The sequence below is a fragment of the Hydra vulgaris genome, chromosome 04 (assembly GCF_038396675.1).
Source record: "Hydra vulgaris chromosome 04, alternate assembly HydraT2T_AEP".
Taxonomy (NCBI): Eukaryota; Metazoa; Cnidaria; class Hydrozoa; order Anthoathecata; family Hydridae; genus Hydra; species Hydra vulgaris.
Window position 1 is genome coordinate 26,557,501 of NC_088923.1, and position 23,633 is coordinate 26,581,133.

At 27.1% G+C, this 23,633-nt stretch overlaps 1 protein-coding gene across 1 annotated transcript; it reads left to right on the top strand.

Moving 5' to 3' along the window:
• The first annotated feature begins 1,090 nt into the window (after positions 1 to 1,090).
• On the top strand, positions 1,091 to 23,076 carry LOC100214759 (uncharacterized). The gene is made up of 9 exons (XM_065795920.1): positions 1,091 to 1,207; positions 3,480 to 3,574; positions 5,598 to 5,699; positions 5,836 to 5,960; positions 6,039 to 6,201; positions 7,341 to 7,444; positions 9,596 to 9,709; positions 11,301 to 11,542; positions 21,608 to 23,076. The coding sequence occupies exons 1-9, from the start codon at positions 1,183 to 1,185 to the stop codon at positions 22,600 to 22,602; spliced, it is 1,965 nt and encodes a 654-aa protein (XP_065651992.1). The 5' UTR covers positions 1,091 to 1,182; the 3' UTR covers positions 22,603 to 23,076.
• Positions 23,077 to 23,633: the final 557 nt, after the last annotated feature.

The window sequence follows — 23,633 nt, forward strand, 5'->3', positions numbered from 1 at the left end:
AAAAATGAAATAAAAAATGTATTACTTGATTTTTATAACTAAACTGATGTTGTTGCTTTAAAGAAACTAAATTTAAGCTGTATCCAAAGAGAAAAGAACAATGACTCAAGTAAAAATAAATAATTCTAATGCTTAATCATACAAGAATTTATGATCACAAAATAAAAACCATAACTTTCATTTAATTCAATAAATTATCAAAAGTATATGGACAATTTTAATCATCACAAATTTAAAGCAGGCTTAAATCTTTTTTGCGATATCTTATGCATTTTATGAACATTGTTTTTTTGTTGTTTTTTTGCACTTTTGCCTTATTTTTATGTTATACTTTGTGAATTTATTAAAAATTACTATGTTGTTTTAAACACTGTGAAAACAAGAAAAATACACTTTAAATATACAAGGCGCAATATAGGATTAAAGATCTTTTAAAGTTTTAAGATATTTCAGAGTTTTAATATGTTTTGAAAAATCCATATCAGAGTTTTTCCTATATCAGAGATTTGTTAAATCAATATCAAAGATTTTTTTTAAATGTATAAAAAGGAAATATAATATATAAGTAAGGTTTTCCTAAAGTATTTTAAACTTTAAAAAGTTGTTTATTAAAATTGTTTTAAGATAAAATTTTAATGTTTAAAAAGTTGTTTATAAAAGGTGTAAAAGATAAAGTTTTTATGTTTATTGATCTACTTCAAAGATATAGAAATAAAAGTTTGTATAAAAATTGAAATAAAATTTTTGATTAAAATGGAATTAAAGAATAATATTAAATATATTGATTAAAACACATAAAAACTTTTGTTCAAATATCTTTAATTACTATTTTTTTTAAATCTTTTATTATTAGAAAAGCTTTCATAAAAATATGATACATTAATAAAACTCAAATAAAAAAATTTTGATACCCAGAAGGCTTTTAAATTTGCATAAATATATTCACAGCTGGTTTAAGAGATTTTTATTTGTTACTTGTTTTTGTTAACTTTTAAACTATACTTTTAAAATTATTAAAGACTTATTTGAAAGTGTCAAAGATCATTTCAAATATATTGAGAGTTTAAATTCTATGAAGTTAGTTTAATTATTTTTTTTAACATAAAATAGATGTTATACTTTTGCTGTGAAAAGTTCACATGTAAAGTACTTTTTATAACAAAATCTTTGGCTGGTTGATAAATGAATCTATCAGAAGAAAATATTCGTAAGTGTCTTTATTTTTGTTCATTCATTATTTTTTACTTTTTATTATGTAGCGATTGCGTAGAATTATAATATATAAAGAATTATAAATTTATTTCTAGCCCCAGCTATCAACCCCTGTTAAATCTTACAGTTTTTCTGGGGCCCCGGTCACTTAGTATTCTTAATAGATTATAATTATAGAGTTGAGAGAGGGTTATAACCACAACTAATAGTAGCCTCCTCAAGTGTTGTGGCCTTCATGGTCTTGTGGAGGTGAATTAAAATTAAAAAAAAAATTGTATAAACTTTAGTATTTAGGCAGTGTAGTATTTGTCAAATGAGAAGACGATGATCAGATGAATGTGTGGTATGACTCTAACAAGACCAGAAAAGGAGCCATAATCTTAGACGGAGATTAGAAAAAACTTTGTATCAAACGCTTGTCAAAAAACATTTAAGTGGGTTGGGTATCTGAATGTAGAGAGGTAGCAAATTTATGAGGAAATGGTTGAGGTAGAACTTAGAACACCTGGAGAGTACATTACATATAGTATAAACATGCTTTAATTAAGGAAAAAAAATGTTCAAGATTTTTTATATTAGAAAAACAGCATAAAAGGGGAAGGCTAAAGCATCATGCTTGATGATCCTCATCAACATCGTCATCGTCATCATCATCATCATGATGACAATGATGATGATGACGATGTTGATGAGGATGATGATGATGATTATATATAAATATGCATGCATATATAAATGAAATATAATATGAATTTCGAATTAAAAAGTATACTTTAGGATGTATCGATGTTTATGCAGGCCCGGTCTTAAACCCAGCCCCGTCTATTTTTTATCAAACCTGGCACTGGTCATTTACTATTGCCAGGCACACCAAAGTAAGTAATGGAGATGTGTCAAAGTATTGCCACAAGTGTTTTTCCTAGTTTCTAGGCCTTTACCGCATCTATTGTTGCTCTTGCCTGACTTTGCCCAGTTGTATTGAGAATCATGGACAAACACAATAGTTTTGCTTCATGTGCACTTGGTTTTCCTGTTCCTATTGCTTTCCCTACAACACCCAAGTGTTCTGTTTTACCATTTACCTCATATAGCAGTTTTGAATCTCACTTAATGAAAAAGCACTTGGGTGAAGTGAATGCTTTTTTAATATCATCTAAAACTTTCTGTTGAATTTTATTACCTGATCAGCTTTTTGAAATCTTGATTCAAATTGTGATCTAATGATTCAGCTAGAGCTGATAGATAAAATCTCTCAGCCATTAAAGAAACTTTAGGGTGTTCTAATATCATAATTTTTTCTTCCTTTTGTCAGATATTTTGTCTTCATCAAATTCTGTCGTTACATTTATTAGGAAGATGAACCTACAGAAGATGAAACAGACTGTAGAAGAAATATAAAGTTTTAATTTATGGTGTTTTTACTAATTTATTATTTCTCTGTTCTTTAAGAACATCAACCATTCTATTTGTAGAATACATTAGAAAACAAATTTTTACTAGTTTTTAACTTAATAGCATACATTGTTTTCAGAAAAACAAGAAGAAAAAAAATAATGAAAGAAAAGATTGCTGCCCCATGCCAAACAATGGGGCAGCAGGCTATAAGATAGTCGATGTATGTACTGAAGCCCCCTGCAGCAGGCTATTTCATTGCGACATCAGAGATGTCATCTAAGTATGCATATATAGTTTTGTATGCACACACACACATATATATAAATGTTTAAGGATCTTGATAATAATAATAAAAATTAATAATAATAAGGTATTTACTATAAAAAAAAAATTTATTTCCAGTGTTATTTAATAAAACTCTTTATCAGTGAATATATGTGTATACAGCTTCCAAAATCAATATATGGTAGAAAAATAAAGTATGTTATAAAGATACCAACTTTTTTGTGTGAAATTAGTCCTAGTTAATTTTGTAGGATCCTATATATGAATTTTTAACCGTTGAGTTTTAAATCTTTAAGTTAATTTATGTATAAATATAAGTTCAAATATGTGATTCTACAATATATAAACACTAATATAGTGGATTCAGTCCATGGTATTCATACCATGGACTGGATATAATAATATAAACACCTACAAATTTAGTGAATCTTAACCTTGATATGAACACTAAAAACAGTTTTGAAAATAATTTAAAAACAAACTAATTATTTTTCTGTTTTAGTTTTTAGTTATTAGAGTATTTATTTAGTTATTAGATTATTTTATTGTTAAGGCTTTCTTTTAATTTAGTCTTTTATTATTTTCAGCATGTTGTTTTTGTCACAGTTGTGGTGAGGATGGGAAAAGTGGGAAATTCTTTGTTGACAAATTTAAAAACATTGCAGCGCACCAGTTTTGTTTAGTATGTTTTCATTCTTAATTCATAAATTTTTATTTTGTTTTGTGCTAATATACTGATATTTAGGAGTTTATTCGCATTCTGCATAAACCAGCATAAGTTAGTATTTAAAATGTTACACAAGTGATCATAAATTATTCTTTTACTTTATAATGATGTCATTGATAAAGAAATCAAGCAGGTAAAAGATATAAGGTAAAAGAGGAACAATCATAGTTTGATCATAATTTAATGATTTTATGATGGTTTTTATTGTAAACTTTTGCCTTTAAAGTAAAAGAAATCTGCAACAAATGACTAACAAATAGTCTAATAAATCTAATAAATATATATTCAATAAAAATGAGATATTAAATAGAAATAATATTTTGTTTAATAGTAAAAAACAATATTTTGTGGACTGTATTTACTGGTTTTAAAAATTTGATTTAGTAACGTTTGTGTTTAATGTTTAGCTGTTGATAACTGTCATGCTTTGGTTTTAAAATAGCTGTTGATAACTGTCAGGCTTTGGTTTTAAAATAGCTGTTGATAACTGTCAGGCTTTGGTTTTAAAATAGCTGTTGATAGCTGTCAGGCTTTGGTTTGAAAATAGCTGTTGATAACTTGCAGGCTTTGGTTTGAAAATAGCTGTTGATAACTGTCAGGCTTTGGTTTTAAAATAGCTGTTGATATCTGTCAGGCTTTGGTTTGAAAATAGCTGTTGATAATTGTCAGGCTTTGGTTTGAAAATAACTGTCTATTATATATATATATATAATAATATATTATTATAAATAAGATGTACTTATAATAATCATAGTTATATTTTTAATATCTTAAAATTTATTGGTTGAATAAAGCTAAAATTTTATTTTTAATATCTTAAAATTTTATTGGTTGAATAAAGCTTGCTGTTGATGATGCATGAGTTAACAATGGCATGTTGTTGATTTGGGTTAATTTTTACTGACGTCCATGTTGTATCTTCTGACGTTGTTGTATGTTGTTCCATGTTGTATGTTGTATGTTCCATGTTGTATGTTGTATGTTGTTCCATGTGACGTTGTCTACGTTGTTCCATGTTGTATCTTCTGACCAACTGACGTCCATGTAGTATCTTCAATATAACTTTCTGTCTATTGACTTTTTCTTCACCACTTTAAATTTTTCTGTTTTTATTTGCAAGGGCTCCTTGCTCCCTAAATTTTGATTTACTCATGTTTGTTAAAATATCTTATTGGAATCTTTTGACTTTAGTATGTTAACTGTTTAATTTTTTTGTTTGTTTATTGTTTAATGTTAATGTTTTGTGTGTTTTTGATTAACTTCAATCTATGATTTTTTTTTCTTTCTATTTTCTCTCTTATTTTTTTTTAATACATATTTTTTCACTGGACATATTTTTATTACAGCCAGAAATGGGGGCTAACCTGTCGTTTTTTTTTAAATTAATTTAATTATTTTCATATGATTTTTAATAAGATCTTTTTGACATTGTTTTTTCTAATGTTTATATGTTCATTTTTATTACATAGTTTTATTTATAATTGTTTGCAATTATAAATAAAACAACTCTCTTTCAATTAGAAAGTGTTACAAAAGATTGGTACATTTTAAGACTTTCCAATCACTTACGCTATTACATTTTTCTGCTAATGAATTTATTTTTCAAAACTTTTCGTTAGCTTGTAATCATTACATAATGTGATTATTTTTTTTATTTGTTATTTTTCTTCAAAACTCTTTTTTAAAAAAAATTTTTTTTTTTTGTACTGTAATATTCCCTCAATTTCTTGGGTTTTTATACTCTAATGTACTTTAGTTCTAATAATTTTTCCATATTTTATGTTTTCTCGTGACTGCTGAAGTTAAATTTACCTTCAAATGTCCTTCAAATTCATTACCTTCAAGTGTCCTTCAAATAACTTTTATTAATCTTGTTACACATTTGTTACACAAATTTACTTATTTTTGTTCTACTTTTTTTAAATAATTTTTTTAAAATAAAAATATATACTAACTTTGTCTCTCATTCCTTGTAAAGTATTTTTCTGCTGGTTTGGCTCAGAATGGTTATGACAATGAAGGTTTTGATGGATTTCTAATAAATGATGTTATAAAGGAAGCTCGTAGATCTTCAAAATTAGTAGGTTTTAAAAGATTTATTGTTTTTTGATATTATTTTATTTTTAATATTAATTTATTTTAATATTATTTTCTTACTTTTATTATGTATTATTTAAACTATTTCATTTTATTATATTTTCTTCGTTTAATTTTAGAAATGTAAGTTTTGTCATATGCCTGGTGCAAGTTTGGGATGTGGAGTTAAGTCTTGTCGTTATGTGTATCATTTTAAATGTGGGTTGTTAAATGATGTACAATTTATGTTTAAAGGCAGATTCAAGTAAAAAAAATTTTGTAAATTTAAAATCATTCAAAGTTTCTTTTTATACTTCTTATTTACAGATTATTTTTCAATTAGCTCTTTCTGCAAGATTCACCGCAGCTATCATGACATGTCTGCTATTAATTCTACAGCTATCATTGACTGTCCAGTGTGCCTTGAGTCTATAACATCAACTGGTTGTGATATCTTGAAAATGCCTTGCTGCAAAAATAAATATGCTCACAAAGAATGTGTTCAAGTATTTAGTTTTTTCAGTATCTTTAAGTGATTTCTTTCTTTATTTCAGTGATTTTTTCCCCTTTTTTTTTTATTTTTTAATATTTAAATATTTTTGTTAGTAATATTTGCTATATTACTAACAAAAATATTTAAACATAATTTTTTTGTGAGTATAGCTGTATTAGCTATATTTGGCATTTTGGAAGGTTTTTTAATAGAGTTTCTATAAAAACTGCAATATATAGTTGTCTTTTTCTGTATAACTTTCAGTATAAAATTTTAATAAAAAATCTTAACTTTTTGATATATATATATATATATATATATATATATATATATATATATATATATATATATATATATATACACATGCACACTCCCCTAAAGTTAGCCAAGGCTACACTCCCCAAAAGTGGTTTACGAGAGCAAATTGTGGTAGCAATTGGCGGCTTTTTTAAAAGTATAGTTTTTAAAAAAATATAAACCACTTTCTTTTTTTTCTCTTTATAGATATTGATTAGAAAAATTGAAATTTTTTGTGCAAACTATTTATTTGTGTAAACATCAAATAAAAAAGACAAAGTTTGAGTTTTTTTTTGAAAAAGTAAAACATTTTATTTTTTATTTTTGCAATAAAATAAAACTTGTTATGTATATTTTCGTGTAACATTAACATTACAAGCATATGGGGTCGTCCATAAAATTGCGTAACACAAAATTTATTTTAAAAACAGAAGTAGGAGATATTAGGCTCTTTTACCCGGCAATTTTCATTAAACTTAATGGGCTGCTTTGATTTTTTATTTAAATTAGGTTTAAATTAGACTCTGCAAGGGAAAACTGTTGATCTTTTTTGTTTTGTTTATTGTGAAAGTTTGCGTATATGCTTGTAACAAGTATAAAATCAAGTTTTGTATTAAATAATTTTTTTAAAGAATAAACAGTTAGCTGGCACAGAAAACCTTTGTAAAAAAAGAATATTAAAAAATGCTTTTTATTGTTGTAATAGAAATTCTAATAAAATTTTAAAAATATTTCCATAGAAATTCTTACACAAATTGTAGAAATCCAATACATTCAAATAGATACTTTTATGTTAAAAAAATTATTTTTTTCATAAAAACATGTTTTATAGTTTTTATATTGTGTTTTGAAAAGAAACAAGCTTTGGCAAGTGGTTATTTCTTTAAATGTCCAACATGCAACAATGTAAAGCAATTTCGAAATGAAATGTCAATGTTTGGCATATATATCCCTCAAAGGTGAGATTTTATATTAATTTTAACATTATATATATAAATTATGTATAGAAAACAGAAATAGTTTTACATAATTATTATAGACAATCTATTGTTGCATTTGTTATTAGAGATATTTTGTGATACTAAGTGGAAACCTTGAGTTAACTGTTATTAGTTTTTTGGTAGTAAACTTTTAAAGTAATTATTAAAAATTTATTTAGTAGCAAATTAATTTTGTAGAAGCAGTAACTTTATGACTTTTTTGGTACCAGATAATAATAGTTTGTTAACCAGTTTGTGACTTTTTTGGTACCAAAAAGTGATTAAATTTTTAATTTTTAACAGCATGACTATAAAATAAATTAGAAACTATTTTGAAATGTTTCTATTTTTAACATTTAGAGGAAAAAATTTGCACACAAAAAATAAAGATTAATTTTAATCAGCGTTATAAACATTACATTTTATTTAAAAAAAAATTGTTTTTCATTGTAAATTGATATATCTGACTCGTCTAACTATTGTCCCATTAGTCTTCCTCCTATCATAAGCAAGGTTTTTGAATCTTTAATTAACAAACACCTAATCTCTCATCTTGAATCTAATAACTTATTTTGTGATCATCATTATGGATTTTGATCTTCTCGTTCTACAGCGGATTTACTAACGGTAATAACTGATAGGTTTCATCATGCATTAGATAGAGGTAGAGTGGTTAAGGTTATCACTCTTCACATTTATAAAGCTTTTGATAAAGTTTAACATGCTGGCCTTCTCTATAAGCTCTTTTCTGATGGTGTATCAGGCAACATATTTAAAATAATCCTTCCTTTCCAATCGTAGTATAAAAGTTGTCCTCAATGGACAGCATTCTTCTTCATATTCTGTAACTTTCGGGGAACTTTAACTCAATTTTTTTCAGCCAATCATTACCGCAATAATTTAGATCTTCCTATATTTATGAATGGTAATGTACTTGATGAGTCATCCACTCTTCATCTTCTAGGATTACCTCTTACTTCTTGCTAAGAAGTAAGAGGTAATCCTAGAAGATGAAGAGTGGATGGTATCTTTCTTGGAAACCATATATAAAATCCATTGCAAAATTAGCATCTTCTAAAGTTGCATCTCTTTATCATGCTTGCTACTTTCTTACTCCAGATTTTATTCTTTATCTTTATAAATCTCAAATTTGTCCTTGTATGTAATACTGTTGTCATATATGGGGCAGATCTTTCAATGATGCCCTTTCTCTTTTAGAAAAGGTGCAAAAATGCATAACATAGTTGGACCTGCTCTTGCAGCCAACCTCCAACCATTATCACATTGTCATAATGTTGCTTCTCTTTCTCTTTTCTACAAGTACTATAATGAGCATTGCTCTAAAGAGCTAGTGTCTCTTGTGTCATCTACTAAAACTTATTGTTGTGTCACTCTTCAATGAAGTAAGTCTCATCCTTTTTCTTTGATTATTCATAAGTGCTCCAAAAACTCTTATTTGTCTAGTTTTTTTCCTGGAACATCAGCTCTTTTGAATTTGCTTCCTTCACCTTGCTTACCTGATTCATGTAATTTACATTTTTTTAAGTTGTCTGTCAATCGTTATCTTGCTCTATAAACTTCATCTTTTCTCTTCCAGTAACTTCCAACTCTAATAGTGGTTGCCTGCAGCCTTGTTAGAAATGAAGATGTTGAAAATAAAAATCTAACCTATATTAATAGAAATATGTAATTTTAAGCTGTTGAAAATTCCTTAAATATAAAACAGAAATTTTAAAATTTTATTCGTGGTTCTTAAAAATTAATTTAGAAAATATTTTTTTAAGAAAAATTTTGCTGTTAAATTTTTTTTGTTAAAAAATATCACTGATCTAGTACTGCATTAAAGACTCCATAAATAAATCCAGCAAGACAATATTTGTTTTTAAGTAAATCCATCAAGGTAATGTTTTTTCTGGTAAATCTGGAAATTTTGTGGAAAATTAGTTTAAAAGTAAATTAATTTATCATTATTATAAATAATTTGGTTAGAAACATAATGAAGCTAAATATTTATTAGAGATACGTATCTCAAGACACAATGTGGAGCTACTTAGTTAATAAGAAGTTGATAATAAAAGTAAGATAAACTTTATAGTTTTACAATACAAATGTTGAGGTTAAAATCTTTAGAGATGCTGTTTGGGAAGAAAATGATGCTTATGACGATCTGCTTCACAGGTACGATAAATGTGATATCAAAACATGTTTTTGTGAATTTGGCAATCAACATTCTACTGCAGATGGGTATGTAATTTTTCATGTTATTTGTGTTAGTACAGATATTTTAGGCACTTATTTAGAAGATGGCACATTTTTATACAAATTCAAAAATTTAAAAAGCTAGGTGTCTAGTGAATAGAAAGCCTTAAAGGCTTTCTATTCACTAGACACCTTCACAGTCTTCTATTTGTTTTTTGAGTTAATCACAGCAGGTTGTGTGTAGTTTGTATGATGTTACCTCTTTTTAATATATATTTGCTTAATTTCTTCAATTTAATTTAGTTTTGTGCATGTTAGTAAAAATCATCATTCGTAATTATATTACAAAACAAATTTCAAAAATGTAATTTACAGATTACAGTTGTCGTACCGAAAAAAATAGTTTAACAAGTTGCGCAAACATGGATTTGAATGTTTTAATATGTAGACTATGATTATGACTAATATACAAGGAATGCAATTTACTTTTTTTTCTTTTTTTTCTTTTTTTTTGTTGTTGTTGTTGTTGTGTGTGTGTGAGTTATTGCATAGATGGTGTGGTTTTTTATTATAAAGAAAGCTGAAAGCTGCATCAGAGTTGAATTTGTATTGATTTTATTTTTTTGCTTACATTAGTTTCATAGCTTATGTGATTTACAGCTCCATAAGAACTATTTTGTTGCTATACGCCAACTCGGTTTGTTCTTGGACATAATTTTGTTAAGATATTTTCTTATTATATTTCTTCAAAGTATTCAATAGTACCTTTGTTTCTTGTGTTCTTGTAGCAACAAGAGTTTTTAATCAATACTATTGTTTTGATAAATTATGTGTCACATTATATTCTTTGATAAATTAAGTGTCATATTGACACTGTTCTTTGATAAATTATGTGTCTTTAGTAAATGACTGGGGGTCATTTTGATCAGGGCTGGGTTTAATAAACCATAGTCGCGGCCGGGTTTATGACTTAATTAAAATACTCACCTTAGGCAAATGTTAATATTTAGTCTGTCTTGTTTAAGGCATTTCTTAGGCAAATATTTTAAGGGACAAGCATAAAATTTATAATGAGAAGCCTCTTTCAACACATTGGCATTGATGTATATCTGCATAACATTATCTGTTGCCTAGGATGATAAATGCTGGATCTTTTTGATTTGACTCATGGAGTTTACTTTTGCTTTCTTGGTAGTAGTTATGCAATTGTTTTTGTTATCTCCTAATTGTGATACTGTTTTAAAGTACAGTTTGCTGGTTGTAAAAACAACTGGTAGTTTCTGGTTTCTTAAACTCTGAAGTAACTTTCAGATGAGTTGATTCCATCAACAGCTATAAGATATCAGTGTATTAACAGTGCCATTGTCCCTGTTAGTGTTTTTAAGATACCCTGCTCCCTAACTGCAACTAAAGAAGTTATTCTGTTAAAATTATCAATATTCATAATTGTGTCATTGTGTAATATTTAAATATTAATTGCTGTTTTTATTCAACAAAAATGGCACAAAGTTTGTTTTGATCTGATCTTAAGTATTTATTTTTTATCATTTGTATAAATATGTTGTATTATTGAATTCAATATTTTATATAAATATGCTATTTCTCTTTTGGAGCATAAAAAATAATTTATTTTTAGTGATTGGATGTTTGTTCATTGTTCTTATTGTGGACAAAGTGCTGTGCATAGTTTTTGCTTTAAGAAAATGATTTCATCTGGTCCCGAGTACATTTGTTCTGATTGTGCAAACATAGTTAAAAATTCTGAACAAAATTCCAATAATTGGAACTTAGAAAATTTGAAAAATCGCTACAATTTAAAACCTTGCTATGTGAAAATCACACGAATGACAGAACAGTTTATCAATAAATACACTAAAGGTTTTTGTTTTAAAAGTTTTTATTTTTGTTACTTACTGTGTTTGTACATATACATCATAAACAAAAACATACATACAGTGGTTATATATATATATATATATATACACACACACACACACACACACACACACACACACACACACACACACTATAGAGTGTTAAGATTATATAATAACAAATTGTTACCCTATTTTTGTTACATTAATTTATATGGCGTTTTCAGAAAACAAAGAAAAAAATAAAGAACACTGAAAGAAAAGATTGCTGCCCCATGCCAAACCCTCCGTCAATGTAGCAGCAGCAGGCTATAAGATAGTAGACGTATTTACTAAAGCCCCCAGCAGCAGGCTATTTCAGTGTGATGTCAGAGCGCTTATCTAAACATGCATTTATAGTTATATACATGTATATAAACATACATACATGCATACATACATACATACATACATACATACATACACACATACATACATACATACATACATACATACATACATACATACATACATACATACATACATACATACATACATATACATACTTACATACATACATACATACATCTCATTCTACCATCGATGTAAAAAATTAATTAAAAATTAAATAAAGAAAAAACTTTAATTAAAAAGCAGTTTCAAAACTGAAAAAATTATCTTTTCATAAATTTATTATATAAAGGTTACTAAAAAATTCTCTAAAATTGTTTTGTCTACAGGCTTGATTGTGGCTACAGTTATAAGCATTAAAAACTTTTGTATATTAGCACTTTCCTAACAGGATTTTATTTACAATGCGGTAAAGATGTTTTTTACAAAAATTAGTTAATGCCTAATGTTTTCCGTATAAACTATTTCAAGAGTCTGTTTAAATATTCCAATTAAAAAAAGTTTTGGCATAACATAAGTGGCTTAACGCTTGGGTAAAAAATAAAGTGCAAACTTCATTATGCTTCTTAACTTAACACATAGTCTTTTATAATTAAAAAAAAAAGTGTTGGTTTTTGGTGAAACATTTATGCAGATTGAATCACACAGAGACAATGAAAACTTCTCTTTTTTAGAGGTTTTCAGTTTATGTTATTTTTATTTCAGATTTTTTTAAATCATTCTTTCCATCAGGTTCACATGAAATAGTTCACATGAAAGAAATTAGAAAGTGGATTTTATTTTTTTTACAAAAATAAAATCCATTTTTTTAAAAATTTTAAAAATTTAAAAAACTATTTTAAAAAATGTGGTGGTCTTAAACTTTATGTGGTGGTATCTTAAGAACAAAAGTATATTGTGATAATATTTGAAGCTTAATTTTTTTTTTCTTCAAAAATTCATTTTCTTTCCTTATTATGCCCTCAACTAGGGCAGGAGATGCAGTGGGGTTTTAATAAGGGTATTTCTGCCCCTGTGCTTCGATTGCAGTGAATTTTTGTGAAATATCATTTAAGCACAATAATAGTTGCAATTTTCTTCTTGCCATAAATCTATAAGGTGAAATCTCCCCTGACTCACAATACATAAGTAAACCTCTGATAACAAATTCAGGCAAATAAGATGCTACAAACAGTTTTTAAATATTAAAATTTGTTACAAAAAAAGATATTGTAATTCTATCCAAATATATTCTTAAAAAATTTTAAAAATCTTGTTGACCTGTATTTAACAACCACAGCTCTTAACTTTTGATTGTAATGGAATTTTTTTCTCAGACAACCAGTGGGGGGACAGGAGGCACTGGCCCCCTACTTTTTTCCTAAATGATCTTTTTTTGTTAGGAATTTCTAGATATCTATATCTTTTTTTAAAAAAATAGAGTCCTGTTTGTGAAATCTTCTTTGGGAATACATTTTGGACATTAAGTGAATTTCCTATTTTCTCTTTGTAGGATACATAATGTTTCATCCCAAAAAACTGTTGATCACCATAATCTAACAAAAGTTAAACAAATATTAACTTGCTTGTATTAACATATTCTAGTGTTTAAATATTCTTGTCTCTTAATCTGACTGGTAGTCTGGTCAATTGTCCCCTTAACAAATTGAATTAAAAATGTTCTAAAAAATGTTTAAAACAATTTAAATAGCAGTGAAGTACCTTCTTTAAATCTTCTCAGCTTTCAATACATTCCAGATATTCAATTGGAGAATTCGTCCAAAAATCATGAAACTTTGGCACAGTTAGGTCCATCAAAGCCACTACCATTATACAGTTTAACAGTTTTCTTTTCAAGAAATTCAGGTTTTTGCAAAATGGAGATCAATAATTTTACTTAACATGGTGTTCATAAATGATATTCAATTGGTGGAATTTTGTTAATGATTTCTTCAGTCAATTTTGTATCTAAAAGGCATAGAATAATAATATTTTTATAATATTGCATCTGTATACAAAGTTTGTTATTAAATTGATATTTTTCAAATTCATCTGCTGGTGATCTAAACTTCTCTCTCTTCCCTCGGCCCATTACAATAGGAACTCAAGTATTTTCCACCATGCCCTTATATTTTAGGAAAAAAAAACTTATAGGTAATGCTTATTTAAAATTTACATTGCATATCAAGTCAAGGTAAGGAAGTAAAGTAGTTACATATAATTCAAGGATGATGTTGATCAGTTTGAGGTCAGAGGCTACACTGCAATTAATTGAGTTAAAGGAGTTGGAAAAGTGCTTTCAGATTGTGATGAATCTTCTCTATGTTTCAAACTATGCCTGGTATTATAACTTTGTTGGTGTATTTCTGGTTCTCTGGCTGTAAATCTAATGCCGATAGTTAAACGTGTTAATGACAATCTTTAGAGATCCCTGTTCTTCATTGATACCAAAATTTACAACAGAATTAAAAAGATCATGGTTTATCATTAAGTTCATTGTCTCATTTCTTATATGCCTTATAGGGGATCAGTCTCCAACCAGTTAACAGCATTCTAAGCAAAATGAATTTCTTTTTTATAATGGAATCTTCTCAGATTCTACGTAAATTTAGAAAGTGTAGAACTACTTTAAGTACACTGCCCTATGCAGCAAATAGTACATTAGCAGTTGTCATCATTTTGTTTGATTCTTCCCAACTTTTTTACTTAATGGTGATCATTTATCTAAGAAATCTTCACTACTTTGCTGATTGCTTTAATGGTGATCATTTATCTAAGAAATCTTCACTACTTTGCTGATTGCTTTAATGGTGATCATTTATCTAAGAAATCTTCACTACTTTGCTGATTGCTTTAATGGTGATCATTTATCTAAGAAATCTTCACTACTTTGCTGATTGCTTTACGGATAGTTTTATTGATTGCGTTACTTTTCTCTTTTAAATATAAGTAAAATTTTTTTTGTCTTTCAGCTTCTGCAAATTTCAGATGGATGAGAATTTAGGTTCAGACTGAAGAACCTAAACTGAACCAAGACAATTTTTTTTTTTTTTTAAAGTATTTTTTGAAACAAAACTTTATTGTTTAGTATTTTTTATATTAGATTATTTTAATTTTATAAATCAATAATCTATCAAATTGTTTTATTATATGTAGTAGTTTATTAAGACTAGTTTGATTAAATTTTGCAGCATTTATCCCATTAGTTTGTTATTATTTCATTTGCAATTAGTCTCTAAATAAAAATAACTTTGATCTGAAGCACAAACCTTATTGTGATTTTCAAACTGTAGCATAAATCCCCTTTAAAATCCCCACTGCTGTTTGAGGAAAATTGATTTTCGAAAAAAAAATTCTTTATCTTGAATCCAAGCATAATTTTTTTTTTTTTTTTAATCAATTTATTTAACTATAAGTATGAAAATTTACAATAATATTTTATAAACTCACATAAATAAAGTTAGGTGTCACTCATATAGTAAATAAGGTTAGGTGTCACTCATTTAGTTAAAAACTAGTCAATGGAGTGACACCTAAAAAAAAAAGCAAAACAAAACACACAAAAAAAGCTATAAATAAATTATAAAAAGAATTTAAAATAAAATAAAGAGGAAAAAAAAATTAAAAAGAATTTAAAATAATAAGAGGAAAAAAAAAAAGAAAAAAAGAAAGAAAGGAAAATAAAGCTCTAATAAATAAAGATAATATTAATAATTGCAATAATAATATAATAAAAATAATAATATTAATAATAATATGAATGAAAAAACATTGCAAGTAGTAACTATATCATGATAACTTTACTAAAAATTATAGCTAATGATAAAAACTATGACAGAAATTATTAAAATAAACATATTAATTGCAAAAATTAGGACAATAACCATAAAACTATTACTACAATTGAATCACTATCACTATCATTATAAATAATATTAATAAGATTTATAAAACAAAGGTAAATTAATAATAATAGTAATATTAGTAGAGTTAAAAAAGACAGTATAAAATAAAGGAATAATAGTTTTATAAATACAGTAATATAAAAAAGCAATAATAATAAAAGACAAAATTAATATTCATTAAATATATATTCAAATAAAAATTTCTTTATTTGGTTTCGGTTGAGAAGAATGTTGGTAATAAAAGGGTATTTAGTTAAAATCTTTTTTTTTATAAATGGTATTAATTGGATCCAATGAGAGATACATGATGTTTTATAGAGAGCTTGCCATATTTGATAGTGTTGAAAAAGGAAGTGTGCAAGTTAAAATTTTCAGTATTTCGAGTTTAATATTTGTGTGTCATTTGTTTTAATTAAAAAATTATTGAATGAATTTGGTAGTTTATTTGAAGAAAATCAAACACAAAGAGACAATTCTAAAGCTATACAAGATCTTGAAATTTTAGAATTTTTAATTCAGAAAATCTATTTTCAATATTAGATTGTAAAGGAGAAAATGTCATAATTCTTAAAGAAGTGTGTTGTAAACTGTTTATACGATGTAATAGAAAACTACCTTTTTGACCCCAAACAGTGCAGCAATAACTTAGATATGAAGAGAACAAGGAATAGTAAATTGATATTAGAACATGTTGGGGAAAATAGTGTTGTATTAATGACAGCATACCATTGGCACATGAGAGTTTTTTATTTAATTGAATTAGTTGATAGTACCATGATAGGTTTTTGTCAAGAAATAGCTCGAGGTATTTTATATATATAGGTGGGAAAAAGTCTTTTACCATTAATTCTTATTTTCACATTATTACTATCAATCTTTTTTTTTGGAGGGTGAAAAATAATAAAATCAGTTTTATTGATATTTAGGGAAACACGGTTACTATTTAACCAATAACACAAATGTTGAAGATCTGAATTGCCTTTTTTACAAAGCTGCTCGAGTGATTTATTTATGCAAAGAAGATTAGTGTCGTCAGCGAAATGATGAACAATCGAGTTATTTATAGAGTGAGGCAGATCGTTAATATATATTAAAAACAGTAAAGGTCCTAGAACAGAACCCTGTGGGACACCATACTTAATAACTTTACTTGTGGATTGAAACCCATTAATCGAGACAAACTGAGTACATTTGATAATATAGGATGAAAACCAATCATTAGCAATACCCCGTATACCATAGTGATACAATTTTTCAATTAAAATCTTATGGTCAGATGAGATGCCACAAGCAAAAGAACCACTATAATTATATACCACTATATAATTATAAATAGGTTTTTGATTTTATCAAAACACGTTTTGGCACCTCTAAAAAGGAGCAGTGTGGATAGTTCCATCAATAGACATGGTGATATATTAAAAAAAGGAAAAAATTCCAGCAACAACAACAAGATGTTTATTATCCTTTACAATTTATTATTACAATATATTAAAGATATTTATCCTTTACAACATTAGAAATGAGTATATAAAAATAATAGTTGTACAAAAATAAAGAACATTAGTACTAAAAATAAAATTTATAATTAAAAAATTAACCTATTAGTAATTAAAGTAATAAGTAAATAACTATTAAGAATTTTTGTCGCACAAAAACTTGATCAAAGGTGTGATACCAAGTTATATTACTAATTATAATATAATTATAAATATAATTACAATAACGATATTGTGAGAGGAAATAAGAAGATAAAGTTTATTAATTTGTTTTTTTTTTAATTTAATAGAATAAATTTTTTTATTTATTAAATCACATAACACTCATTAAAAATTTACTTTCAACAGGTGTTAAAAGAGTGTAATAAATTGAGTGTTAAAATTTTTTTTTTTAATGTATTAAAACAACAGGCCTCAATTTTAATAAATCATAAATATGAAGAAAAGCTGACAAGATAATTTCGATAATAAACAAACAGATAACATTTATTACAAAATTAATAATTGTAAAAACTTTCAACAGTGTTTATTTCAAGTGGTGGAGTTGAATTATCTCATTAATAATCACTCTCTCTTTTGAACTCTTTTCACTCTTTCATCTCAAAATTCACTCATTTCAAGATTTTTGCGCACCTCATTTGACAAAGAATCCTTTAAATTATGGTGTATTTTTCTAGTTTAAAAAAAAAAAGAAAGACACATTTTCTAATAATTACAAATAATTTTAAAAAAACTAACGAAGATACAAAATATTTTGGAATCTAATAAATGATAGTAAATGGTATTTAATGCTGTAAATAGTACCATTCGCTTGGTGAATAAAGAACCCAGTCAGTTAACACTACTTTTGCAAGAAATAGATGGATTTAAAACTTTGTGGTATGATTCAATTCAAATTTTACATGATTTGAATTACTAGGTATGTACAGCATGTTTTGATGAAAATTTTTATTACTCAGACAGCCTTGGTGGATTGATTTTGAAGTGTAAAATTTCGGAGTAAATAAAGTTTAACATGTTAATCTGTGAATTTTTTTCAGTCATGTTTGCCTTTACTTAGGCTTTAGGATACATAATATTTATTACCATGAAGTTAATATGCGCAGGCATTTGTTACTCTGCATATAAACTCAGAGACCAATTGCTTTCTATTATATTATATAAGAAAACTAAGAAACTAACAGAAGAAAGCCAATTGAATTACAATTAAAAACAAATTTATTTACAAATTAAAATCAATGAGATTACAACATATGTGTTCAGTCCATGAAAAAGGTTTATAGAAATCTGGTTTTTGTAAAAGACTCTTCTGATTTTGTTATGAACATTGAACAAAAGAGAGAGCAGTAAATCTTTATTATACTATAGTATGAGTATAAATGGATGGGGAATGTTCTTTGTTCATTAAAAATATGTATTAATATTTTTGATTCAGATCAGGGTTAGGGTCAAACATGTATTTGTATTTGGTAATAATAAGCTGTAAATGTATTGCATTTGATTAAAAGTTCTTTTAAATATTTGCATTTGATTAAAATAGTTTTGAAGCTCCATATTTAGTAATCTTGTTTGACTATTTTTTTTTTTAAATAGAAAAACCAAGAGATTCATTGTTTTTTTGTTGTTGTAACAAATAATCTTTTTTTTTTTTTTAATACTAAAATAATTTAAAAATTTGTTTTTAAGTGATATTTGTTTAATAATTTGTTTTCATTCTTTTATTTGTATACCATTTTAACAGTATTGTTCATCAATTAGTTTCAGTAATTATTTTTTAATTATTTCATATTAAATTAAAAATAAAAATATAATTAAAAAAAAATTAGTCTATTTTTTTATTTTTTTTTAATTGGAAATGCTTTTGAGATATGAACTATTTTCTTCAAATTTTTCTTAAAATTAAGAACAAACATTTTAATAAAATGAACAAAAATTAGCTGAGGAGTTGTCCGTAAATGACGTAATTTTTGACCGTTTTTGACCCCTTGCAACCTTATTATGCAAGATAATGCATATATGACTATGAAAAATCCAAGGTTATGCATATAAAAAAAATATAAATACTAAGTTTATGACTAATATTGATTGCAATTACAATTATATATTATGTAACAGTGAAGCTGAATGTGGATATTATGGTTCAATTGGATGTAAAATGGCACTGAAAGGTGATATCATAACTCAGGGATATCATAACTAGCACCTACAAATAATAAATTTGTAGGTGCTAGTTATGATATAATCTTATAAAGTGATGTTAGGTATGAAATTAACTAGAAAAATGTAGACTAATGGAAATCTAATTCAACATTATAAAATTCATCAGTTGCCATGATAAATTGGGTTACAAATCATCATCAAAATACATTGAAAGAAAGTCCACAGTTACAACAACACAAATTTAAACTGTTCCACAGATACAACAACACAGTTACAACAACACAAATTCAAACTGTTCCACAATTAGAACAACACAAGTTCAAACTGTTCCACAGTTACAACAACACATTCAAACTGACAAAAGCGTTTTTCGCAGAAATACATCGCTTTTTTTCCAAAATTAGATTGTAAAGTTCATTGAACAACTTATTGTCTGACATAATAGGAGCTGATTAGATATGTATATATATATATATATATATATATATATATATATATATATATATATATATATATATATATATATATATATATATATATATATATATATATATATATATATATATATATATATATCTAATATATATATATATATATATATCTAATATATATATATATATATATATATATATATATATATCTAATATATATATATATATATATATATATATATATATATATATATATATATATATATATATATATATATATCAGGCAACCCAAAAAGTTCGTGCGATCTTGCAGATCCATAAATAAATACACATAAAAACAGTTTTAATTAAGTTTATTCTGAAAAATAGTCTCCTTCAGCACGAATAACTTTCTCCCATCGTGAAACAAGCTGGTATATTCCATTTTTATAAAAGTCTTAAGTTTGGTAGCTAAAACATTGAATTAACTCATTTTCGAGATCTTCTCTATTTTGAAACTGTCTATTCCTCATATGATTATCCAGGGCCAAAAATAGGTGATAGTCGCTTGGCGCAAGGTCTGTTAAATACGGAGGGTGAGGTAGAATCTCCCATTGTAAACGTGCTAGAGTTTCCCGCGTGATTTTTGCGGTGTGCGGTCTGGCGTTGTCCTGGTGGAATTAATAATTTGCCAAAGCTGCTTGTTTTTGGTGAAGAGCAATCGAAACTCTGTCCAATTGGGCTGAGTATATCTCAGCAGTAATGGTTTGTCCACTTGGTAGCAACTCATAGTGAACGATACCTGCTGTTGTCCACCATACACACAGTAAAACCTTTTGTTGGTAAATGCTTGGTTTAGGAGTCATCGGTACTGGATCGTTACTGGCTAGCCAATGATATGTTCGTTTTTTGTTGCAGTACATAATCCATTTTTCGTCGCACGTCGACATCCGATCAAAAAATGGCACTAAATTGTGGTGGGAAAGCAATGAAGAACAAATGGTTAAGTGCTGTAGCTTGTTTGTTTCACTCAACTCATAAGGTACCCATTTGCTCAACTTCCAACGTTTTCCAAGTTGGTGCAAATGTAAACGAATAGTTTCATCACTCATTAAATCTTAAGGCAAGGTCCTGACATGTTTGACTGGAGTCCTGCTCGATTGCCAGCTTGGTATCCTCGTTGTTTACGATGGATGGTCTTCCAGATCTTGGTTCATCTTCAAGATTTTCATTTTCAGAAGAAAATTTTTTAAACCACTTTTGACCCGTCCGTTCTGCTATGGTACCTTCCCCAAAAGCAGCGCATATTTTACGACAAGCTTCTGCTTTGGTTCCAAGTTTGAGCTCATAAAGTAAGCAGGCGCGAATTATCGCATCTGACACAGCCATACTCTACTTAAGACTTTTAAATTTAAAACGCACTAATAAAACTTATGAAACACAATGATTGGTTCTCCTTAAAACAAGCTTTAATTTATATGCAAAATCATCCCCCCACTACAACCAGTTAACTTAATACATTTCTTAGACATAGGCAATTAGGATAAACCGCACGAACTTTTTTGGTTGCCTGACATATATCAATGAAGAGATGTACTATGCTAGTTTTTATAACAGTCTTAATGTTAAAAATATATATTTGCTTATTTATTCGTTAATTAATTTATTTTTTTACATGCCGTATTGAAATATGATATGACTTATTACGTGTTGTTTGCTTCTTTAGTTCAAGTCCAAGATCGTTTTCAAACCGAGGACGTTTCATTGCATAAATTTGGTATACAAAAAGAAAATGACTTATTGCATAAAAATGGTATAATAAATGAAAAGGACCTGGATGTTTATTCGCCTGCTGGTTTAGTGAATAAAGAATTTGTTTTCAATAGTGTTGATAATGTTTCACACTGTCAAAAGGTCGCCCCGTTTCTAAAAACCGAGCAACGTGTTGATAATACTGAGCAATGTGTTAATAATGTACGCGAAAACTGCGAGCCTTTAACTTTTACGCCTACCCAAATGTCTAATGTGGCAAATCGAATACTCTCCTGGATAGGTCCATTTCCAATAGAATCTGCTAGAAATAAAGAAATGCTTCCAATCAGTGATCATTTTTCTAGGGATAAAAAAGGTCTTTCTGTGCAAAACAAAGGTGGTTTTTCTACTTTTTTTTCTAAATCCAAATTGGTTAGCGTGACAGGGGAAAATTCAGTAGTTTCGATTGGTTCAATGTCCGCGTGCAAGCCTTCTGTCACTTTTGCGAAGAACTTTTCCGAGACAAGACTCATTTCTGACGTCTCTTCAACTTCTTACGATATTTCAAGAAATGCTTTGAAAAACTCTATTATTGAAAACAACTCTCAAACAGTTCGATATACTGAGAACTTTGTAAACTTTAAAGACGGACGGCCGATTCAGACCCATTTATGCACAATGCACAGCCCCAAATTATGCGAACCGAAACGGAATTACCCTGAAAAAAGTTTTGACACAAAGCTTCAAAGCGTGCCCAATTTAAATACGGTCATTTTTCAAACGAGTTCAAATAAGAACTCTGTTAATCTCAACACACCTATTCTCAGCCTTCCCACTCCGAAATGGAAATACGTTAACATGAAACGGAAAATTTCGAACCATTTTTGTAAAAGTAATAAAAAACGACATTACATACCTCACGAGCAGAAATCTTTGGATTCGTGGATCAAAAAGATTCACGATTCTTGAAGTTTTTATATAATTATTTAAGAATCATACTTTTAAACTTTAAATTACGATCATATTTGTTATTTATATAAGTTATTTGAAATACCTTTGCATAAATATTAAGTTTGAAAAAAATCGATTTTTGGGTAATCTAGACGATTTAAATAAGGAATTTTTCTATTACTTTTTCTATTACAACGACTTTACATCAAGAAATATGTAATATATTAATTCTTTTTTTTTTAATTTTATTTGCATATTAAATTTCGTTTTATATCCGCAAATGCCATCTAGCTTAACTAGATAATTATTGTGCAGCAATGTTTTAAATATCCATTGTTAAATCCTTAAAATTTTGTTTGTTCCTAGGGTAACTCAAATTTTTAACCCTAACAACATCCATAGCAACGGTATAACTACTTGTTAAAAATCCACAGATTTAAACTGTTTTAAAGACATCCTGAATAAATGTTAAACTAAATTAGTTATTTTAAATTACTTCTTTTTATTCTTCTGAGACATTCAAAGCAATTATATTATTTATTTGTAATATGGTATCATTTGGGCTAGTTTGTTGGTATTGTATCCTCAAATTTCTTAGAACTTAATGCTAAATGGAGTCAGTCCAGTAAATATTTCCCTGACAAAAATTTTTATAGTTTAATACACCAGAATTATTCCTTTTCCCGTCAGGAATCGATTTTTGGTGTTGTTAAAAGTGTGTGGACTAGTGTTAAGAATTTTGCTCAAAATTTTCCGGAAATTTTCAAAGAAATTTTATTGCAATAAACTAATGTTTTAAGGATGACTGACTTTTACTTATTAGACGTAAAAACGCGAATTACTTTTAAGCGTATACTACTTACATTACTCGTTAAAATACATAATTCACTTACATTTAAAAGTTTTTTTTTTTTTTACATAAATTATATAATACAAGTAAAACTTAATTGCATGAATTTAGTTACTTAAATGCGTAACTGTTTCTTGAAAAAGTAATTTTTTTTTTTTTTACGAATAATAGTAATTGCCGGCCGCAGTAAAAGTTTTGT